Below are 16,386 nucleotides of genomic sequence, written 5' to 3' on the forward strand. Positions count from 1 at the left end.
CCTGAAGCTTGGGCCACCCCTCTCCCCAAACCACACGAGCCTGTCACTCTGATGTCTACAGCCAGGAGGAAGTAAAAACACAGTGACTAGCTTTCTGTTTCTGCTTGTGGGGACACAGGGGGCCTGCAGTCTGAGCCCAGCCGTGGACAGGGCCTCCAGCTTCAGCCCATGGGGCCCACCCACAACAGTGTCTTCAGTGGCTCCTGGAAAGGGAGGTAGCCTGGGGCTGGAATTGGGAGCAGGTGGCTGGGCAGGGGCGGCTGGGATGGGGTGCTCCTCGGTGTGCATGGGGAGGTGGGACAGCATACTCGTCTATCCTCGTCCCATCGTTGCCTACCAGTTAGTCATTCTATAGAATGGGGATGGGGCGTGTCCACCTGACTGACGGTGTCACTGGGAGATGCATTTGACACTTGGTTCCCTATTCTGAGGAATTGACCTGAGAGACCTCCCTCCAGAGCCCCTGGCCAGAAACCAGAAAGGAGAAGCAGCTGTGGTCAAGTTAGTGGCAGCTAAAACGCTCCCGGTCCATTTATTGGCCACGTGAGGTGGTCGTCGAGAGACAAGTTAGAGGATCATGGCAGGAACTAGTGTAAGAAATGCAGGGAAGTACGAGAGGTTCACCAGCAGTGAACAAGGCACAAGGGGTCTGTGTTTGGGAATCGGCGCTCGCAGAGTCCCTTGCCCACGGGTCAGGCTCTGCCCACTGGAGCGTGTGGCCCCAGCGCCCCCGCCCGCTCAGTGGAGCTGAGCGTCCAGCTCATACTTCTCGCAGAACTTGTCAGTGAAGGGGATGCAGGTGAGGAACTCACACCACTCACAGCGGACAGGGTAGAAGTAGAAGAGGACCACCAGGCCAGCCAGGAGGCCCAGGAAGACCACCTGGAAGACGATGATCTGGCAGCGCTTGCGGTACAGGTCGAACTTGCCGAAGCTGATATAGGGCAGGAAGGCAAAGGAGAGGAAGAGGCCGCTGATGAAGCCCGAGATGTGGGCAAAGTTGTCGATCCAGGGTAGCAGCCCGAAGGTGAAGAGGAAGAGCACCACGGCCAGCAGCTTGAAGAAGGCCCGCCAGGGTCGCGCCAGGATCTGCCAGCTCTGGAAGAGCTCCACGAAGAGGCAGGCCAGGATGCCGAACTGTGAGCCGGCTGGGCCCACCTGGAGGTGGGTGGGTGGTGTGAGCCGGCGGGCCTGAGCAGGCCCCTGTACCCCAAGCCTGTCTTCCCACCTCCCGTGGCCCAGAGCGTATCAGGATGGAGGAGCCAAGTGGAGGGGCTCGAGCAGCTCTGTGCTGATGTGGACCCAGCTCCTGCCAGGCCACAGGTGTACACGGGAGGGCCCCACCCTGAGGCTGCCTTACCTCCGCCCGGTATGGCAGGAAGATGGCACTGGCCAGGTTACCAGTGATACCACTCAGCAGGTAGATGATGGCTATGCGGTGCCAGCCGGCCAGCTTCTCCAGGTCCCGCAGGACAGTCATCTGGAAGCAGACAGATACCAGGCAGTGCAGGATCCTGTAGGGGCGGGAGTGGGGGACACTCAGGGAAGGCCAGCCAGCTACTTCTAGGGTCCTTGAGACCGCCCACCTCACCCCACCCCACCCCGCTCAGCCCACAGTGTCACTTGCCCAGCGTGCAAGAAGAGGGACAGCCACAGGCGGTAGAACTGGTCAGGCACCTCGGGGTTGAGGAAGGGCAGGAGCCCACACACGTCGTCCATGCAGTGTACCTGTGCAGAGGGCCCATCAGCTCCCACCGCAGCTAGGGGGAGAGGAGAGGGACCCTCACCCCAGAGGCCTACCTGAGAGCAGAGTGTGGCTTCCTCATGGAAGTAGCCCCTCATGAAGTCACAGTACTCCCGGGAGGTGATCTCACACCTACAAGGTCAGGCAGGGTTGGGAGGACTGACAGAGGGAGACTCGCTGGGACCTAGGCCCTGGCTTCAGCCCCGCTTGCCCACCTTTGCTGGCCCTGGATAAGTCCAGACCCTTTGTCACCGCACACCCCCTGGTGTCGGGTTTTGGGGGACTTGGTAGCGGAGAAGGGCCCAGCCCAAGGGCAACAATCTGTGCCCAGAACCAGCTGCACATGCACACACAGGCACCCCTACCTGCCCTTGGTGCCAATGCAGCAGGGCCGGCCCGTGATGACACAGTCCATGTGAGGGTGGTTCGTGTGGTTGCCAGCGCTGTTTTTGGTGCAGATCTGGGTCACAAATGGGGATAAGTTGGGTCAAGTCCTCCCCTACCCTGGGCCCTTCACCATGCTTGGTCGGGGCAATGATGGACAGGCTCCTAGGGTAGGAAACAGGCCTCCCTTGACTACAAGCAGGCTTCAAGCTGAACCTCAGTTGGACCATCTGTCAAACTGGAAAAATGTCATTTGACCTCCCAAGTCTCCACCTGGTTTTGCTCTGACTACCTGCTCAGAGAAGCATTGGTGGATGGACAGGCTGGCTTAAAGGCCATGGCGTAGCATCTGAAAACACAGGGAGGTCCCACAATAGGGACTTCTCTGCCATTACTAATGGGTAAGGTATCATTTCCTCCCCACCAAAACAAAGGTGACTTCCCAAGAACCCCTTCACCCCAGCTCACCGGCCACTTGGTGATGTCATCGGGCCACTCATGGGGGTCCTCGGAGGAAGGCTCGTCACACACCCTGCATGACCCCAGGATGTGGTCAGACCTTGCTTTGTGCCCTTGGCTTAGCACTTGCCCACCCTACTCCCAAGAGAGACACAAACAAAGGGGGGAGCCAGCAGCACTGACCTGGGGTCCTGATGGCAGACAGAGCCGAACTGCCTTTTGTGGCCATCAAGGTCTGGGGCACTGGGATGGAAGGGCCACTTCACCCACACTGCCAGCGTGGACTGTGGGAGGACACAGGGTCAGCCCCTGGGCAGAGCCCACCCCTCTCCCAGGGCCATCTCCAGGAGGCAGGTATCAAAAGTAAAACCACTGAGTTCCTCCTCCCGACTGTACAACCCAACCTCTATGAATTGACACTCTGGGAATGTGCAGACCTGTTGGGAGATTGTTATAAGTTCAACAGCATAATTTCTATTAGCTTAAAAACAGAAACAACTTGTATCCGAAATCAGGAAACTGCACATAAGATTAAAAAAAAACTTGGGTGAAATTTTAAGACTGTTTAGTGGGAAAAATAAGGCAATACAACTTATGTAAACTTAAGACACATACAAAAAAGTAAGATGGACACGTGGGGAAAGAGAGCACCCTAATTAAGGGCATGCTGTCTACAGGGCCACCAGCAGAAATGGAGGTTGGGATGAAAAGGGGAGAATGTGAGGTGAGGGGCCTTCCAAAGACCAATGGAATAACATTCTGAGAACTAGGAGTTGAGGACAGCTCAACCGGCTCTATCTGAAATTTCAAGGGAACCACAAACACAAGGAGCAGACCAGGCCGCCAGCAGCTGGTAGGGCACGCACCGAGCACTCTTCCTCCGAGGTCTGCACGCAGCCAGATCGGTCGTTGCGCACGCAGCAGGCCGAATGCTTTTCGCGTTCACGCGCAGCGTGGATGAAACTATGCACCTGCGGATCCTGGCGCATGCAGGGCGAGAACTTGGCACCCAGGTGAATGAGAGCCTCCTGCAGGGGAATGGGATGTGCCGCTGCAGCTGCGGCCCGGCCCTTGCCAGCTCAGGGTCTCCGCCCCTCATGGCCAGGCCCCGCCCCCTCCAGGCCCCGCCCTCACCGAGCTGGGCCCGATCCAGAAGTTCTCCTGCTGCACGTACTTGACATTCTCATAGACCCCGCGGTTCCGCAGCACCTGGGACATTGGGGAGAAAGTTCAGACGGAGCTCAGTTGGGCCCTCTCCTCCCAGAATAGGAGGGCGGGAGCCCAGAGCCCAGCTCTCACAGGAGGGCACCCAGGCTCACCGAGTCCACGGTCTCGTGCTGTGAGAAGCCTACCGGTGCTATACCATAGATGCACACGGCTAGAATGGTGACGAGTGAGTGCACGAAGGTGAGCCAGTAGGTGAAGAAAGGCCTGCGGGGCAAATTGTCAGGAGAGGCAGCATCCTCCACCAGAAGCCCCCACCCCCAACCTGGAGCCTTGCCTGCCAGAAGCCACATCCCCTCCATGCCTACCTGTGGTCGTCCATGTCCTCAATCTGCCGTTTGACATAGCTGTCAATTCGCTTGCGGTAAGTGCGGTTGGTGAGCCGGCCCACCATGCCCAGCCCGTAGGGCCGCTTCTCCCTGGCGAAGAACTTGCGCACCGGCATCGCGATGCGCTGGCCACGCCGCTGCCCCACTGTGCTCACCACCTCCTGCCGCAGCCGCACCTTGGGCTGCGAGGCCGCCGCACCACCCTCCTTCTGCTTGCGCCAGCCACGTTCCAGAGGCCTGGGGGAAGGAGTGCTGTCACTTCCAGCCCGAGACTTCCCACCTGCTGCAGTCCATTCCCTGCAGAAGGAGGGCAGTCCTGCGTCTTTTGCTCCCATCCAACAGTGAAGATACTGAGTGACAGGCTGATGTCAACAGCAGCCTCCTCCTTACCAGTAAAACAGCAATCTTGAGCCGCTCCGGGTATGGCAGGGAGGTGGGAACTGGACCTACATGAGGTTCCCTGGCCCATCTACAGGTATTAACTACATCACCTCCCTCACCCCCACCCCACCCCTAGTTGGATTCTCTCCAGCCTGTGGGCTGTGGGACTGCCGTCGTGTTTCTGGTGTGGGCCGCCAAGGCTCGAACTGTGCCCAGTCCTGGGTCCCCCAGTCGCAGTTGCCAAGCTGGGCTCCCAGTCCTCGAGACGACTTCACCCCTTGGCCCTCAAGGGTGTCATGACCTCGTGCCCAGAGGTCCCCGACAGCAGCAGGGCCTCCCCTCAACCCTTCCCCAGCCTGCAGGGAATCACTCACAACATCAAATGGCTGCGCTCAAGCTCGCTGCGGTCCAGGGCCCCGCCCGTGAGGTCCGCCTGCTCTGGGGCTTTCTCCCACTCCTTGAGCGCTGCCTCTGATGGGGATTCAAACACCTCGTCCGGGTACGTGGACAGCTCCTCGTGGAGGACACCTTCCTGAGCAAACACGCGCAGTCAGCGTGAGACGCACAGGCGAAGGGGTCACAGGTGATGCCCACAGGCTCTTACCCGAGCAAAGAAGGACGTGTCTAGCTCGTCGGGGAAGTCAGCTGTGTCCTCCTCCAAGAAGCTGGCAGGAGTGAAGCTTCGGCGCTGCACTCGGCGCAAGGTGCCATCCCTAACCGAGCGGCCCTGCCAGCGAAGGGGTGAGCGAGCACGAGGCGTGGTGCCGGCTCGGCCCCACCCCCAGCCCAGCCCCCTGCACCCACCTTCACCAGCGCAGCGGCCGCCCGGAAGCTCATCTTGGCCACCGACTCGCGCTTGCGCCGCCGTGGGAGCCGGTTGAAACCAGAGCGGGAGCTGGAGAAGGAGCAGAGGGAAGCAGCACCCGGTGTGACAGGCGTGTGCGGGGCACTCAGGCCATCGGTGGCGTCATCTGCCAAGCGGAAGGCCCGGCCCCGGGCCAGGGGGTCTATGATCTGGAGGAGGGGAGGAGATGCCGGAGTCAGGCGCTGGGTGGTTGCGGAGGAGGTGCCTTCCCTTCCCCAGACCCCACTGTGGAGAACACAGTTGCTGCTCCTCTCATGCCCCAATAGGTCCCCTGGACAGCTAAGTGGGTACCACCTCACCCCACTGGGCTGATGGGTCCCTCTCTCCACCTATATTTCGTGTACTAAGCTGTTCACCCTGGGCACGGGCTGTACAATCCCAGGACCCTGTCATTTCCCCCAAAACCCCCTCCCCTGAGGGTATCTTAGGTGCCTTTATGGGACCAACCTCCCAGACCACAAGCTCCAAGCAACCTCCTTTGCTTAGGCTGGCCATGTCCCCAACCCTGGTTCAGGGGAGCAGAGTAGAGGGCCTATGGGAGGCAGCAGCAGCAGCAGAAGGGCATACCTTCTGCATGCCCAGTTGGCATGGCCCCACATACAGTGGAGGGGGCGTCTCAGTGCTGGTCAGCGACACGTTGTCCTGGCTGGGCAGGTCCAGCTCCCGGATGACCTGGGGCTTCAGCTTCCCATAGCGCTGGCTGCAGTGACGGATGCTCTTGCGCTGCCACTTCTGGGTGCTGTCATTGTCCTTGCTCACTCCAAACCAGTCAGCAGTGCCCCTGCCACGGGAGGGAGTCAGCAAGGGGAAGCCAGCTCTCCCCTCTCCCCAGTAGGGGCCTCACAGGCACCCCATCTGGGCACTGTGCCTACCCCAGGCCTCCTGTAACTCCAGGGTCTGGGGTCCAGGTGGGCTGGGTCTGATTCAGAGAATAAGTAGGCTTCAGCCTTGGCCCCCCAGTAAACAATTAGCCAAATCCAGCTTGCCACTAGCACCATAGCTGGCAGGCCTGTGTGAAAAAGGTGAGTGTTTCACACAGGCCCTCATCCTCATCCCTGAATTGGGGGTTTGTGGGTAGACACTGAGCCACGAGATAGAATTCAGAGTTCAGCCCTCAGCTCAGCCAGAGAAAGCTCAGCCCTGGGCAGCAGCTTGACCTCAGATGCCACAGAACCCAGGCAGTGGGCGCTGTAAACTCAGGCAGGCTGCCCCCAGCCCTTGGACATATGCACAAAAATGCTGCCAGCACCTGCCATTAGGAGCCCCCAGGGAACACCAACCACGCTGGCAGCTCCCGAGAGGTCATAAGCCATGCACACGCCAGCTGATGCCAACACACTCATGCCCTGCCCACGGTACCTGAGCAGGGACCGAGAGAGAGACGGGCGCTGCGTGAGGGCCCTGCGGGCAGCGGGGGGACCCGAGAGGGGCAGAGTGTGGACACGCCCAAAGCGCACCTGTCGGCTGTCCGGGGGCCAGAGCATTTGGGTGGGGGAGACAGAGAGGAGAGAGCAAGTGCTGGGGGAGAGCAGAGAAAGGTGGTAGGTAATAGCTTTTGGTCCCCAGAGCAGGAAAAGGACAGGGTGACATGGGGGACAGATGGAGGAGGAAGCCGAGACAAGAGGGGCCTCTGCTCCATCCCCAGCCCCGGGACCCAAAGGGGGCTCTGTGTGCCTGCCTCTGCCCCACCAGCCCCCAGCCCCCAACCCCGGAGCAGCCAGGATGGACGGGTACCTGCGGATGGTCTGCGTGATGGACATCTGGCGTTGCAGTACTGGCCGCCGGGGCTCATGGTGGGGTGAGGGCAGATGGGCAGTCTCGGCTGGCATACTCACACTCCGCAAGAATGCCTGGCGTCTTAGGGGCTGGGCGACGGGGTCACGGTGAGGGGGCTGGACAGGGTGGCCCCACAGCCCCTGCTGGCCAGGGCCTACCTGCAGGAAGCTGGGCTCCTCGGCAGCCGGGGGCGCCACAGCTGGGATATCTAGCTTCAGCCACGGTGGCTTCTTCCGCTGCAGGCTGCTGGTGCTGTCCCTGCGGACCTCGCTCATGGTTCCAAGCAGAGCAGGGCGGGCCTAGAGGGTGCGGCGGGTTATTCAGTAACAATGCTGACAGGTCTCTGAAGGTTCATGGGGCTCCCAGGAGGATAGGGAAGCAGTGATGACCCCAGGGGGAGGGAGGCCCAGCTCCCATTGCCAAAGTGCTAGGATGTGCTCAGCACTGACACGCTTGGCACCTGCCTCTGTCATCCCAAAAGATATTGCCAGGCACATACTAGGTCCTCAGACGAGAAATTCATGGGACACGTAGTTAACAACCTGCTATAAGCCACTCCTAGGTGCTTATGTTGGTGGGGAAACAAGGAAACCAAAACAGACAAAGTCCCAGCACTCCTGGAGCTTCTAGTGCAGACAAACAATACACCTGTAAGTAGACGGAAGGTGCTAAAAGATGCAAAGGGTGATAGGGATAAGATAGTACGCTCCGGTTTCCAGAGGCAGTGATGCCTCCCAGCGAGATGACATCAGAGCAAAGGCTTCCAAGGTGATCTAGTGAGCAAGAGTGGGGGGCGGGGTGATCCTCACACAGAGAGCGAGGCCAGTGCAGAGGTATGAGTGAGCATGAGGACACAGGCAGGCCCCAACAGTACATTGGGGCAAATCTCAAGCCTGGTGACCCAGACCTCACTCTCTTAACCACCATGACAGCTGTTCCAGAAACAGAGGACCCACAACAGGGGTGCGTGATCCCTCCAACTCATGGAGGGACCACATGGTTTCCAGGGTCCAAGAGCTCCAACAGCCAAGGGACCACCTGAAAACCACCAGGTGAAAACACAGCCATGACCACCAGGGGGCGCCACATGCCCAGAAACAGCAGCAAAGAAGCTGAGCGTGGGAGGGTGGCCTGCTCCGCAGCATCTGAGAGCTCTACCTCGTATCACCTTGGCACAGGGGAACGGACCAGGACCCGGAAGAGAGAGGCCACCACCGCTTCTCCATGTAATGTTGAGCACTGGCCTCCTTGGTACTATTTTCCCCTTCACCAAACACCACTTTCAAGGTTAGGGTTAGGGTCCTGTCCCCAAAGGAGGAGCACAAGGGGTCTGGAAATAGGACAACCAACCAAGACAGGAGGTTCCTGAGCACAGTGGAACAAGGATAGCAGGAGAGCAATTCTAGGAGGGCCAAGAAACCCAAATCCCTAGGCCTCCTCAAAGGGCTTCAGACCCTGACAGCTTCTGAACAGCGGTGTCTGTAACCCATCTGTTCATATCCCCAGAAACAGCTTCCAATTCTGAGCCTCCTTCTCAAATGCTTGGAGGAGATACTCTTCCTATTTGTAAAGTAAGAGTAAGCCCCATTCTTACTTTACAAATGGGGAAACTGAGGCCTAGAAGGAAGGCCTGCCTGGTCCAAGGTCACATGTTCAGGGCAGCATAATTAGGGACACAGCTGCTACTGGACTTACACAGACCAGGGAAGGGCCGGGACCCTGCTTAGAGCAACTCCCAGCTAGGTACTGACCTGGGGATGTCCAAGGAGGCCACTCACTCTTGTACACAGACCGGGGAGGGCACAGCACACGGCTCCTCCTGGCCCCACACAAAAAACAGGCAGCCCCACATCCTGCTTACAGCTGCTACCAGCCCCAGGCCACCCACAGACATGCCCAGGACAGTACTCACAGCTTCTAGTGGTCTTATGACAACTGGGGTCCCACCCAGGACCCAGCACCAGGTCCCACTGGCCCTGTACCAGACAGGGCCAGGCCTGAACATTGATCCATTGATCATAGTTCCGACTGGCTCTATACCGACCAGGGGTAGGCCCACGACACTACTCACTCCTGTTACCCCTACAGTGACGTGACTCACTGCTCACACTTCCGCTGGCCCTGGACCAGTTAGGAACAATCCCAGGGCAACTCCTCACACCCCCATGGGCCCTATGCTGACCAGAAACAGGCCCAGGGAGGAGGAGGTCATTTAGGGATGCCTTCTGACTTCCTGCCCCATCCCTTACATTCCAATCTGAGTTGATTATGCCCCAGGAGTCTCTCCATCGACATAGCCCCCCAGGGCCAAGCCCCTCTCCCCTGCCTCCACCAGCTCTGACCCTCGGAAAAGGGCCCAGGGCAGCACTTATTCCCATACCCCTGGGAAGCCCTTCCAGGCCCCTGCCCAACCCAAGCCCCACAAGCTGCAGTCAGATGCAAGGCTCCCTAGAAGTGGGTGGAGGCGGGCGGGGTCTGGGCGGCATCCTGAGAACTGGTCCCTCTGGGATCTGAACCAGGAGACCAGCGCTCAGCATCCAACTCGCAGGGACAGCACAAGCAAGGGGGGGGGGGTGGCGAGCACACACAAGGAGCCCCAGAGACACCAAGAGCCGGTCAGCTAGTGACAGAGGCACCAGCTCCCTGCCTGTGCACGCAGACCTCCTGGCGTCCCTCACCGCCACCCAACCCCCTCTTGTGATTGAGGCAGAGGCTGGAGGGTGCTCCTAACCCGCCCAGCTCCCTGCCCTCAGTGCTGTGGGTTCCCAGCCCGTCCTACTCCTGGGTGCCCATCCACCCCAATCTGGCCCTCAAGTGGGTGGGATTCAAAAGTAGCGGGGGGGGGGGGGTGCTCTGTAGTGGACCCTGAGGCTGTGGGGGAGGGACAGGCCCAGGCCAGACAAAGAGTCTGGGCCAGGAAGGGGCACGGTGCCCGCCCAGAGGAGACAGTGGCTCAGTGTCTCGGCCTCCTCCTGGCGCACAGTGGGCTCTTGTTCCCAGAAGGCCCCTCGGGGGGGATTCCCAGCAGCATCTCTGCTCTGCTGCCCCTGAGTGCGAGGAGAAACACAGCCCAGGGAGGGGTCACACAGTGCCTGAGTCACTCTGGCCACATTCATGGTCACCCAGCCAGGGCCCAGACACATCCGGAGACACTCAAATGGGCATCTAGAAGTGAATGGCAGGGGCTGACGAAGCAGAAGCTCACAATGGGGACAGAGCAGTGATGCTACACACCTGCACACGGAGCAGCTCAAGAGCAAGAGGCGAGGCTGGGGGTGAAGCTGAGGGACAAAGGCCCCGCAGGGTAACCAGGCCCGGCAGGGTAACCGGACAACGAGGGCTGCTCTAAGTGGGAGCGAGGGGAGTAGCCATTAGGGCCCAGGGCTGGAGGAGGAGTGCGAGAGGGTCCCACTGAGGAGCAGACGTTCCTGCCACGGGGATGACTGAGGCACCGGAGAGTCCAGGAAGCGGGAGCCAGTGCAAGGAGACTACTGAGGAGAGCCTGGTCTGAGACCCTGGGCACTGACCCTGCTCACCTCCACCACCTGCAACCCTGAATGTTCCCATTTGACAATCAGGGGCCAGATGAGTGCCTGGCACACAGTAAGTGCACAAGGAGCAGCAGCTGAATCAAAAATAGGCTGGACCTCACTCCCACTCCTGGGCATACATTCGGAGGAAACTCTAATTCAAAAAGATACGTGCACCCCAGTGTTCACAGCAGCACTACTTACAATAGCCAAGACATGGAAATAACCTAAATGTCCATCGACAGATGACTGGATAAAGAAGATGTGGGTGTGTGTGTGTGTATATATAGATATATACACACACACATACACCCCTACACATACACATACGTACATATAGTGGACTACTACTCAGCCATAAAAAAGAATAAAATAATGCCATTTGCAGCAACATGGATGGACCTGGAGATCATCATTCTAAGTGAAGTAAGCCAGAAAAAGAAAGACAAATACCAGATGATATCACTTATATGTGGAATCTGAAAAAAAAAAAGAAGGGACAAATGAACTTATTTACAAAACAGAGACAGACTCACAAAGAAACTTGCAGTTAACCAGGGGGATGGTGGAGTGGTGGGATAAATTCAGAGTTCAAGATTTGCAGATACTAACTACTATACATAAAATAGATAAACAACAAGGTTCTACTGTATAGCACAGGGAAGTATATTCAATATCTTATAGTAACCTATAACGAAAAAGAATATGAAAACGAATACATGTATGTATATGTATGACTGAAACATTATGCTGTACATCAGAAATTGACACAGCATGGTAAACTGACTATACTTCAATAAAAAAAAATCTTGTAATAGCCTATAATGAAAAAGAATACGAAAAGGAATATATGTAAATCAACTACACTTCAATAAAAAATAAAATTTTTTAAAAGAGGAATATATATATGTATAAGTGTATCACCATCCTATACATCAGGCAGTAACGCAACATTGCAAATCAACTACACTTCAATCAATCAATCAATCAACATTAAAAAAACAGGCTGGACCTAAAAATATAATACTGTAAATCAATTATAATTCCATTAAAAAGAAAGAAGGGTGGGGGTGGGGTACAGCTCAGTAGTAGAGTACATGCTTAGCATGTGCAAGATCCTGGATTCAACCCCCGGTACCTCCATTAAAAATTAATTAATTAATTAATTAATTAAATCTAATTACTCCCTCCCCCCCAGGTTGTTTTTCTTTTTAATAAAGAAAACAGACAGGCTGGTGATGCCTGCTGGCTGTGGGGAGCTCCCTGAGGAGCTCGTGCAGCCAGGGCCCAAGCCACGGGGAGACCTGGGGCGAGACTTCAGCAAGGCCCAGTCTGGGAGGGTGTGGCCAAGAGGCAGGAGACAGGGGAGAAGCCTGGGCCCACCCAGATCTGGACAGTGGCCGTGGCCACGGTAAAGCTGGACCCTCCACTATGGCACATAGGCCTGCCCTGTGCACTCGCAAGACGACACCCACTGGGGCAGCTGGAGGCCAAGTGGATGGCGTGGCCCCAGGACACCTGCCCAGATGTGTCCCCAGCTCCTCTTAGCATGGTCCTTCCCACTTGAGCCCTGCCCTCTGACCATCTTCCACTTGACTCCTAACCTGATGCCCAACCCCAGATCTCCCTTGGGAGGGGGTCATCAGCTGTCTTACAGCCTAGAAGGTAGCCTCCACCACGTGCTACTAGGCCACAAAGCAATAGTCAGCTGGTTTCTTGGTGCCTCTTGACCACATCTGTACATGGCGTCACGTTGAGAATGTTACTGGCCAGGGCCTCCTCAACCCTCTCAGCAACCCCTCTGCTTTTCTGTGGAAGCTATGAGGTTCAGGGCAGACCTGAGAGCGGGCTGGTGGACTGTTCAGTGCCCCGTGCCTATCCCCGGGAGGACACATCGGATCTCTGCCTCCCCAAGTCACCCATCGCTAGCCGTCACCCCAAATGAGCATGCAGAGGCCAATACAGGACAACAGGAGGCCCCCCACTGCAGGAGGCCCTGGGACTCTGGGACCTGCCCCAGGAGGGCAGTACAGGAAAGGGAGCCTGCACTGGCCCTATGAGGGGGCGCTGCCCAAAGGCTGGACAGGCACATATGGCCCAGGGAGTCACTGACCGCCAGAATGAAAGCCTGTGACCCCTCTGGGTCTGACAAGGTGGAAACACCCTGGGGGCCGGGAGCCCTGAGGCTCAGAGAGCTTGGACGACCTGTCTGTGCCACATAGTCAGCAAGGGGGCAGGGCATGCATGGACTTAGCTACAGCAGGTTCTGGGTATGACAATCTGGGGTCCAGCTGGATCTCAGTAGCTGGGTGCAAGCACCTCTCAAACTGCAGAGTGGAAAGACCCACATCCCATCAATGGGCCTGGCCAGAGGGAAGAAGAGCAGCCTGGTCACCAGTCAAAGATCCCAGAAGTGCCCCTGATGACCCCACATGTGCTCCCCAGTGCCCATCTACACTCAGACTTAGCAGCCCTTCCCAGGACACATCGGGGCTGGATGACATCCAAGAGGCCCTAGGGGGTCCCTGCAGTCTATTATCAGAGTAGAAACGGCCCCAGTCCTCAGAAGCCTGGCACACCTGCCTCAAACCTGACTCTAGCTCATCCCACTGACCTGCCACAACCCCTGGAGGGGGTCCTCTGTGTCCATCTTACAGATCAGAAATTAAGGCTCGGCTCAGAGAGGCCAGTCACTGCCTGAGGCCACCCAGCCTCCTGGGGGTTCAAAGCCTGGGGCCATGTCTGCCCAGGAGCTGGGTAGGGAAGGCCACAGCCCTCTAGGGGAGGGGCAGATCATCTGGGCTCCTCAGGCTGTGAGGCACACCCCCCTCAACTCTACCCCACCTCCACACAGTGGAGCATCTCAGTTCAGGGAGGAGGGAGTCACCCAACCCAGAAAACAGGCAGAAGCTAAGGAATTTGATCCTTGGGCAGAAAGTCCATCCTGTCACAGACACTAAGGGCGGGGGAACTGGAGCTGGCGAAGGGGAGCCCCTCACATCTGGGGAGAGGAGCAGTAGGGTGTGCCTGAACGAGGAAGACCCTGAGGGTGGGCCCTGGAAGGAAGGTGAGAGCTGGGTGATTCCCTCTGAACCAAGGGCTCCCTTAGAATTCGAGCTTCTGGGGCAATGGTGTGTCTGGCCCTCTAATGCTGGATTAGGGATGCTGCTCATGGTGATGCCCAGCTCTGCTGCCCTCGGTCAGCCTGTCTGTGCAATAGGTGCAGCCTGCTTGGAGGGTTTGGGACAAGGCCTGGGGCCTGGCACCTTCAATCCAGGGCCCCTCAACTCCTGTGCCCCACTACCAGCCCCTGCTAGTAGCCCCTGCTCTTCTCAAGGAAAAGTACCCAGCTTGCCCAGAATAACCCCGGTGGCAGGGGGCGCAGCCTCAGGAATCCCTTGGGCCCAGCCACTGCTAGGCTGCCAATTCCTCCTAACCTCTGGGTGGGGGCTACAGGGGCTGGGGTTGGCTCCATGGGGGTGGGGAGAACCCAGCATGTAGCTGGGCCAAACCTGAAAAGCCAGTTTCATCCTTGAATCTTCTCTGCCAGGAAATCCCAAGATGGGGGTGGGGGGAACTTTTCTCAGCAGGGCTAGGGCCTCCAGACCCCCACCCTGCCCACCCAGACAGACACAGAAATACACAACACCAAGCTGCATACACAGAAGAAGGAACTTTGTTCAGGACCATCTGGAACCCTGGTCTATTCCCCACCCCACAGACCTGTCCCCAGCAAGGCCCTCCCCAGTGCCCTGAGCACGGGGTTCCAGCCATCTCCTCAGCCAGAAAAAGGCCTGCTTCAAGGCACTGGGGGTGGCCTTAGGCTCAGTCCTGGCCTGCTCCTCCCAGCCACTGAGCACAGCGAAGGGGGAGCGAGCATCTGCAGCTTCCAGGGTTCACAGAGTGGGAAGACGGGTTGTGAAGCCCAAGTTAGGGTCAGTCCCCTATCCCTGGCTCCACAGCTACTGCTGTTATTGCTGAAATTATTCCCACCCCCAATGAGGACGACTGGGACAGGGATGATCTGCAGAAGTCCCACCCTCTGAGCTGGAGTTTCGACTTGGAGACACCACCCACTGGCGGTGGCCGGGAAGGGAAACGTAAGGGGGGGGGGGTACAGCACAGAGGAGCCTGGGGACACCCTCGGACTCCGAGACCTCCCGCTCCCAGGACCCTCAGCTGTTGGGCGGGGGCTGGAGCCGAGCTGTCCGGCCGGGTCAGGCCGCTGGGACGTGCTAATCCGGCCACGGGCTATTTTTGCGGCGCGCTGGGGTAGGAATCTGGGGCTGGGCCGCCTCTTGGGCGGCTCGGGAAACTCCGGGAAGGAAAGTCCGGCCGCCTCGGTCGGAGAGTCGCCCGAAGCCCGAACGCGGCCAGACTCTGGCCGCTCGGAGCGGCTCCGGCCGTGAAGGGCTGAGGACCATCCCCGCGCGCAGCGGGCGCAGCTCCGGAACCCGCCCGGCCCGCGCCCCGCGCCCCGCTCCCGGCGCGCTCACTCACCGCCGCCGCCGGCACTGGGGTCTTCGGGGGTCCTGAGGGCTTCGGGGAGGGGCTGCCGCCGCCGGCCCGGAGGGCGCCCGCGCCTCCGAGTCCCCGCCCGCCCGTCCGGACCGCCCGCCCGGGAATGCCATGGAGCGAGGGGCGTGCGCGCCGGGGGCGGGCCCGGCCGGAGGGGGCGGCCGCGCTGACTCAGGGCTCAGGAATGCGCGCGGCCCGCCCGGCCCGAGTCACCTCCTCCGGGAAGGCCGCTAGGCTCCGCTCTCCCCTGTGTTTGGCCGCGGGGACACCTGTGGCCAGGGGTCGAAAGCACCCTGGCCGAGGAGGGAGGATCTGGTGGCCCAGTTGCACGGAGCCTGATGGCCAGTGTTGGTCCTGGGCTCCTCAGCCACTCCTGGACTCCAGAGTGAGTCCTAACCTTTTTCTGCCTCTGCTCTTGCTTGAGAAAGGGTGGAAGCGGAGGGTGGGCGTGTGCGGAGGGTAGATGTGGGAGAGCGTCCCTGGATCTACTGTAAATCTATCCACCAGCCTCCTCCTTTCAGAGCTCACGCACTGCCCCGGGGTGAGGGGAGCTCACCCCTGCACTTGCTGAGTTGGACAAAAAATGACCCATCTGCTCTAGGCTGAGGCTGCTGGAGAGGGTTTTCCAGCATTCCTCACACCTGACATTGCTGGACTGGGGTGGGGGGCGGCAAACCACCCCAAAGAAAGACCAATGGGGGTGAGAGGTCAATGGCAGGATATAGGCAGGGCTGAGCACCTGCTTTATACACCTGCTTTATACACACACTCACTTGCACCCACACCAACAGCAGAATTAGAGCAGTTACCCCCTCCCCAGGCCCCTATGTGCCCCCACCCCTCCAGCCCAGCTCCCCCAGCAGGCACTCCCAGACCAGGCTGGAACCCTGGGAACAGAGGTGGCAGCACCATTTCTGGCCACCACTCTGTGCTCTTCTTTCAGAATTCACGCACTGCCCCGGGGTGAGGGGAGCTCACCCCTGCACTTGCTGAGTTGGACAAAAAATGACCCATCTGCTCTAGGCTGAGGCTGATGGAGAGGGTTTTCCAGCATTCCTCACACCTGACATTGCTGGACTGGGGTGGGGGGTGGCAAACCACCCCAAAGAAAGACCAATGGGGGTGAGAGGTCAATGGCAGGATATAGGCAGGGCTGAGCAGGCACTGTGAGTGGTG

The 16,386-nt window shown here is 58.6% G+C and overlaps 1 protein-coding gene across 2 annotated transcripts; it reads right to left on the reverse strand.

The window, feature by feature from the left end:
* Window positions 1-497: 497 nt before the first annotated feature.
* Window positions 498-15,334, reverse strand: RHBDF1 (rhomboid 5 homolog 1). 2 transcript variants are annotated; one of them, XM_006204217.4, is made up of 18 exons: window positions 15,193-15,334; window positions 7,321-7,461; window positions 7,121-7,251; window positions 5,954-6,167; window positions 5,326-5,535; window positions 5,126-5,248; window positions 4,896-5,053; window positions 4,120-4,377; window positions 3,907-4,018; window positions 3,722-3,796; window positions 3,454-3,615; window positions 2,771-2,871; window positions 2,597-2,660; window positions 2,110-2,204; window positions 1,801-1,876; window positions 1,628-1,728; window positions 1,361-1,514; window positions 498-1,158 (listed from the first exon to the last, which is right to left on the reverse strand). In XM_006204217.4, exons 2-18 carry the CDS (start codon window positions 7,435-7,437, stop codon window positions 739-741), a joined length of 2,571 nt encoding a protein of 856 aa, XP_006204279.1. In that variant the 5' UTR covers window positions 7,438-7,461; window positions 15,193-15,334; the 3' UTR covers window positions 498-738. The 2 variants fall into 2 exon arrangements, with proteins under 2 accessions (XP_006204279.1, XP_015094637.1); XM_015239151.3 differs by having other exon boundaries at window positions 7,121-7,461.
* Window positions 15,335-16,386: the final 1,052 nt, after the last annotated feature.

The sequence above is a fragment of the Vicugna pacos genome, chromosome 18, assembly GCF_048564905.1.
Source record: "Vicugna pacos chromosome 18, VicPac4, whole genome shotgun sequence".
NCBI classification, from domain to species: domain Eukaryota; kingdom Metazoa; phylum Chordata; class Mammalia; order Artiodactyla; family Camelidae; genus Vicugna; species Vicugna pacos.

Coding starts and splice junctions, on each gene's coding strand:
- RHBDF1 (XM_015239151.3), bottom strand. CDS start 7,437: ATGAGCGAGGTCCGCAGGGACAGCACCAGCAGCCTGCAGCGGAAGAAG. Junction 6,168..7,120: donor ATCACGCAGACCATCCGCAG/GTACCCGTCCAT, acceptor CTCCCGTGGCAG/GGGCACTGCTGACTGGTTTG. Junction 4,019..4,119: donor GAGGACATGGACGACCACAG/GTAGGCATGGAG, acceptor TTTGCCCCGCAG/GCCTTTCTTCACCTACTGGC.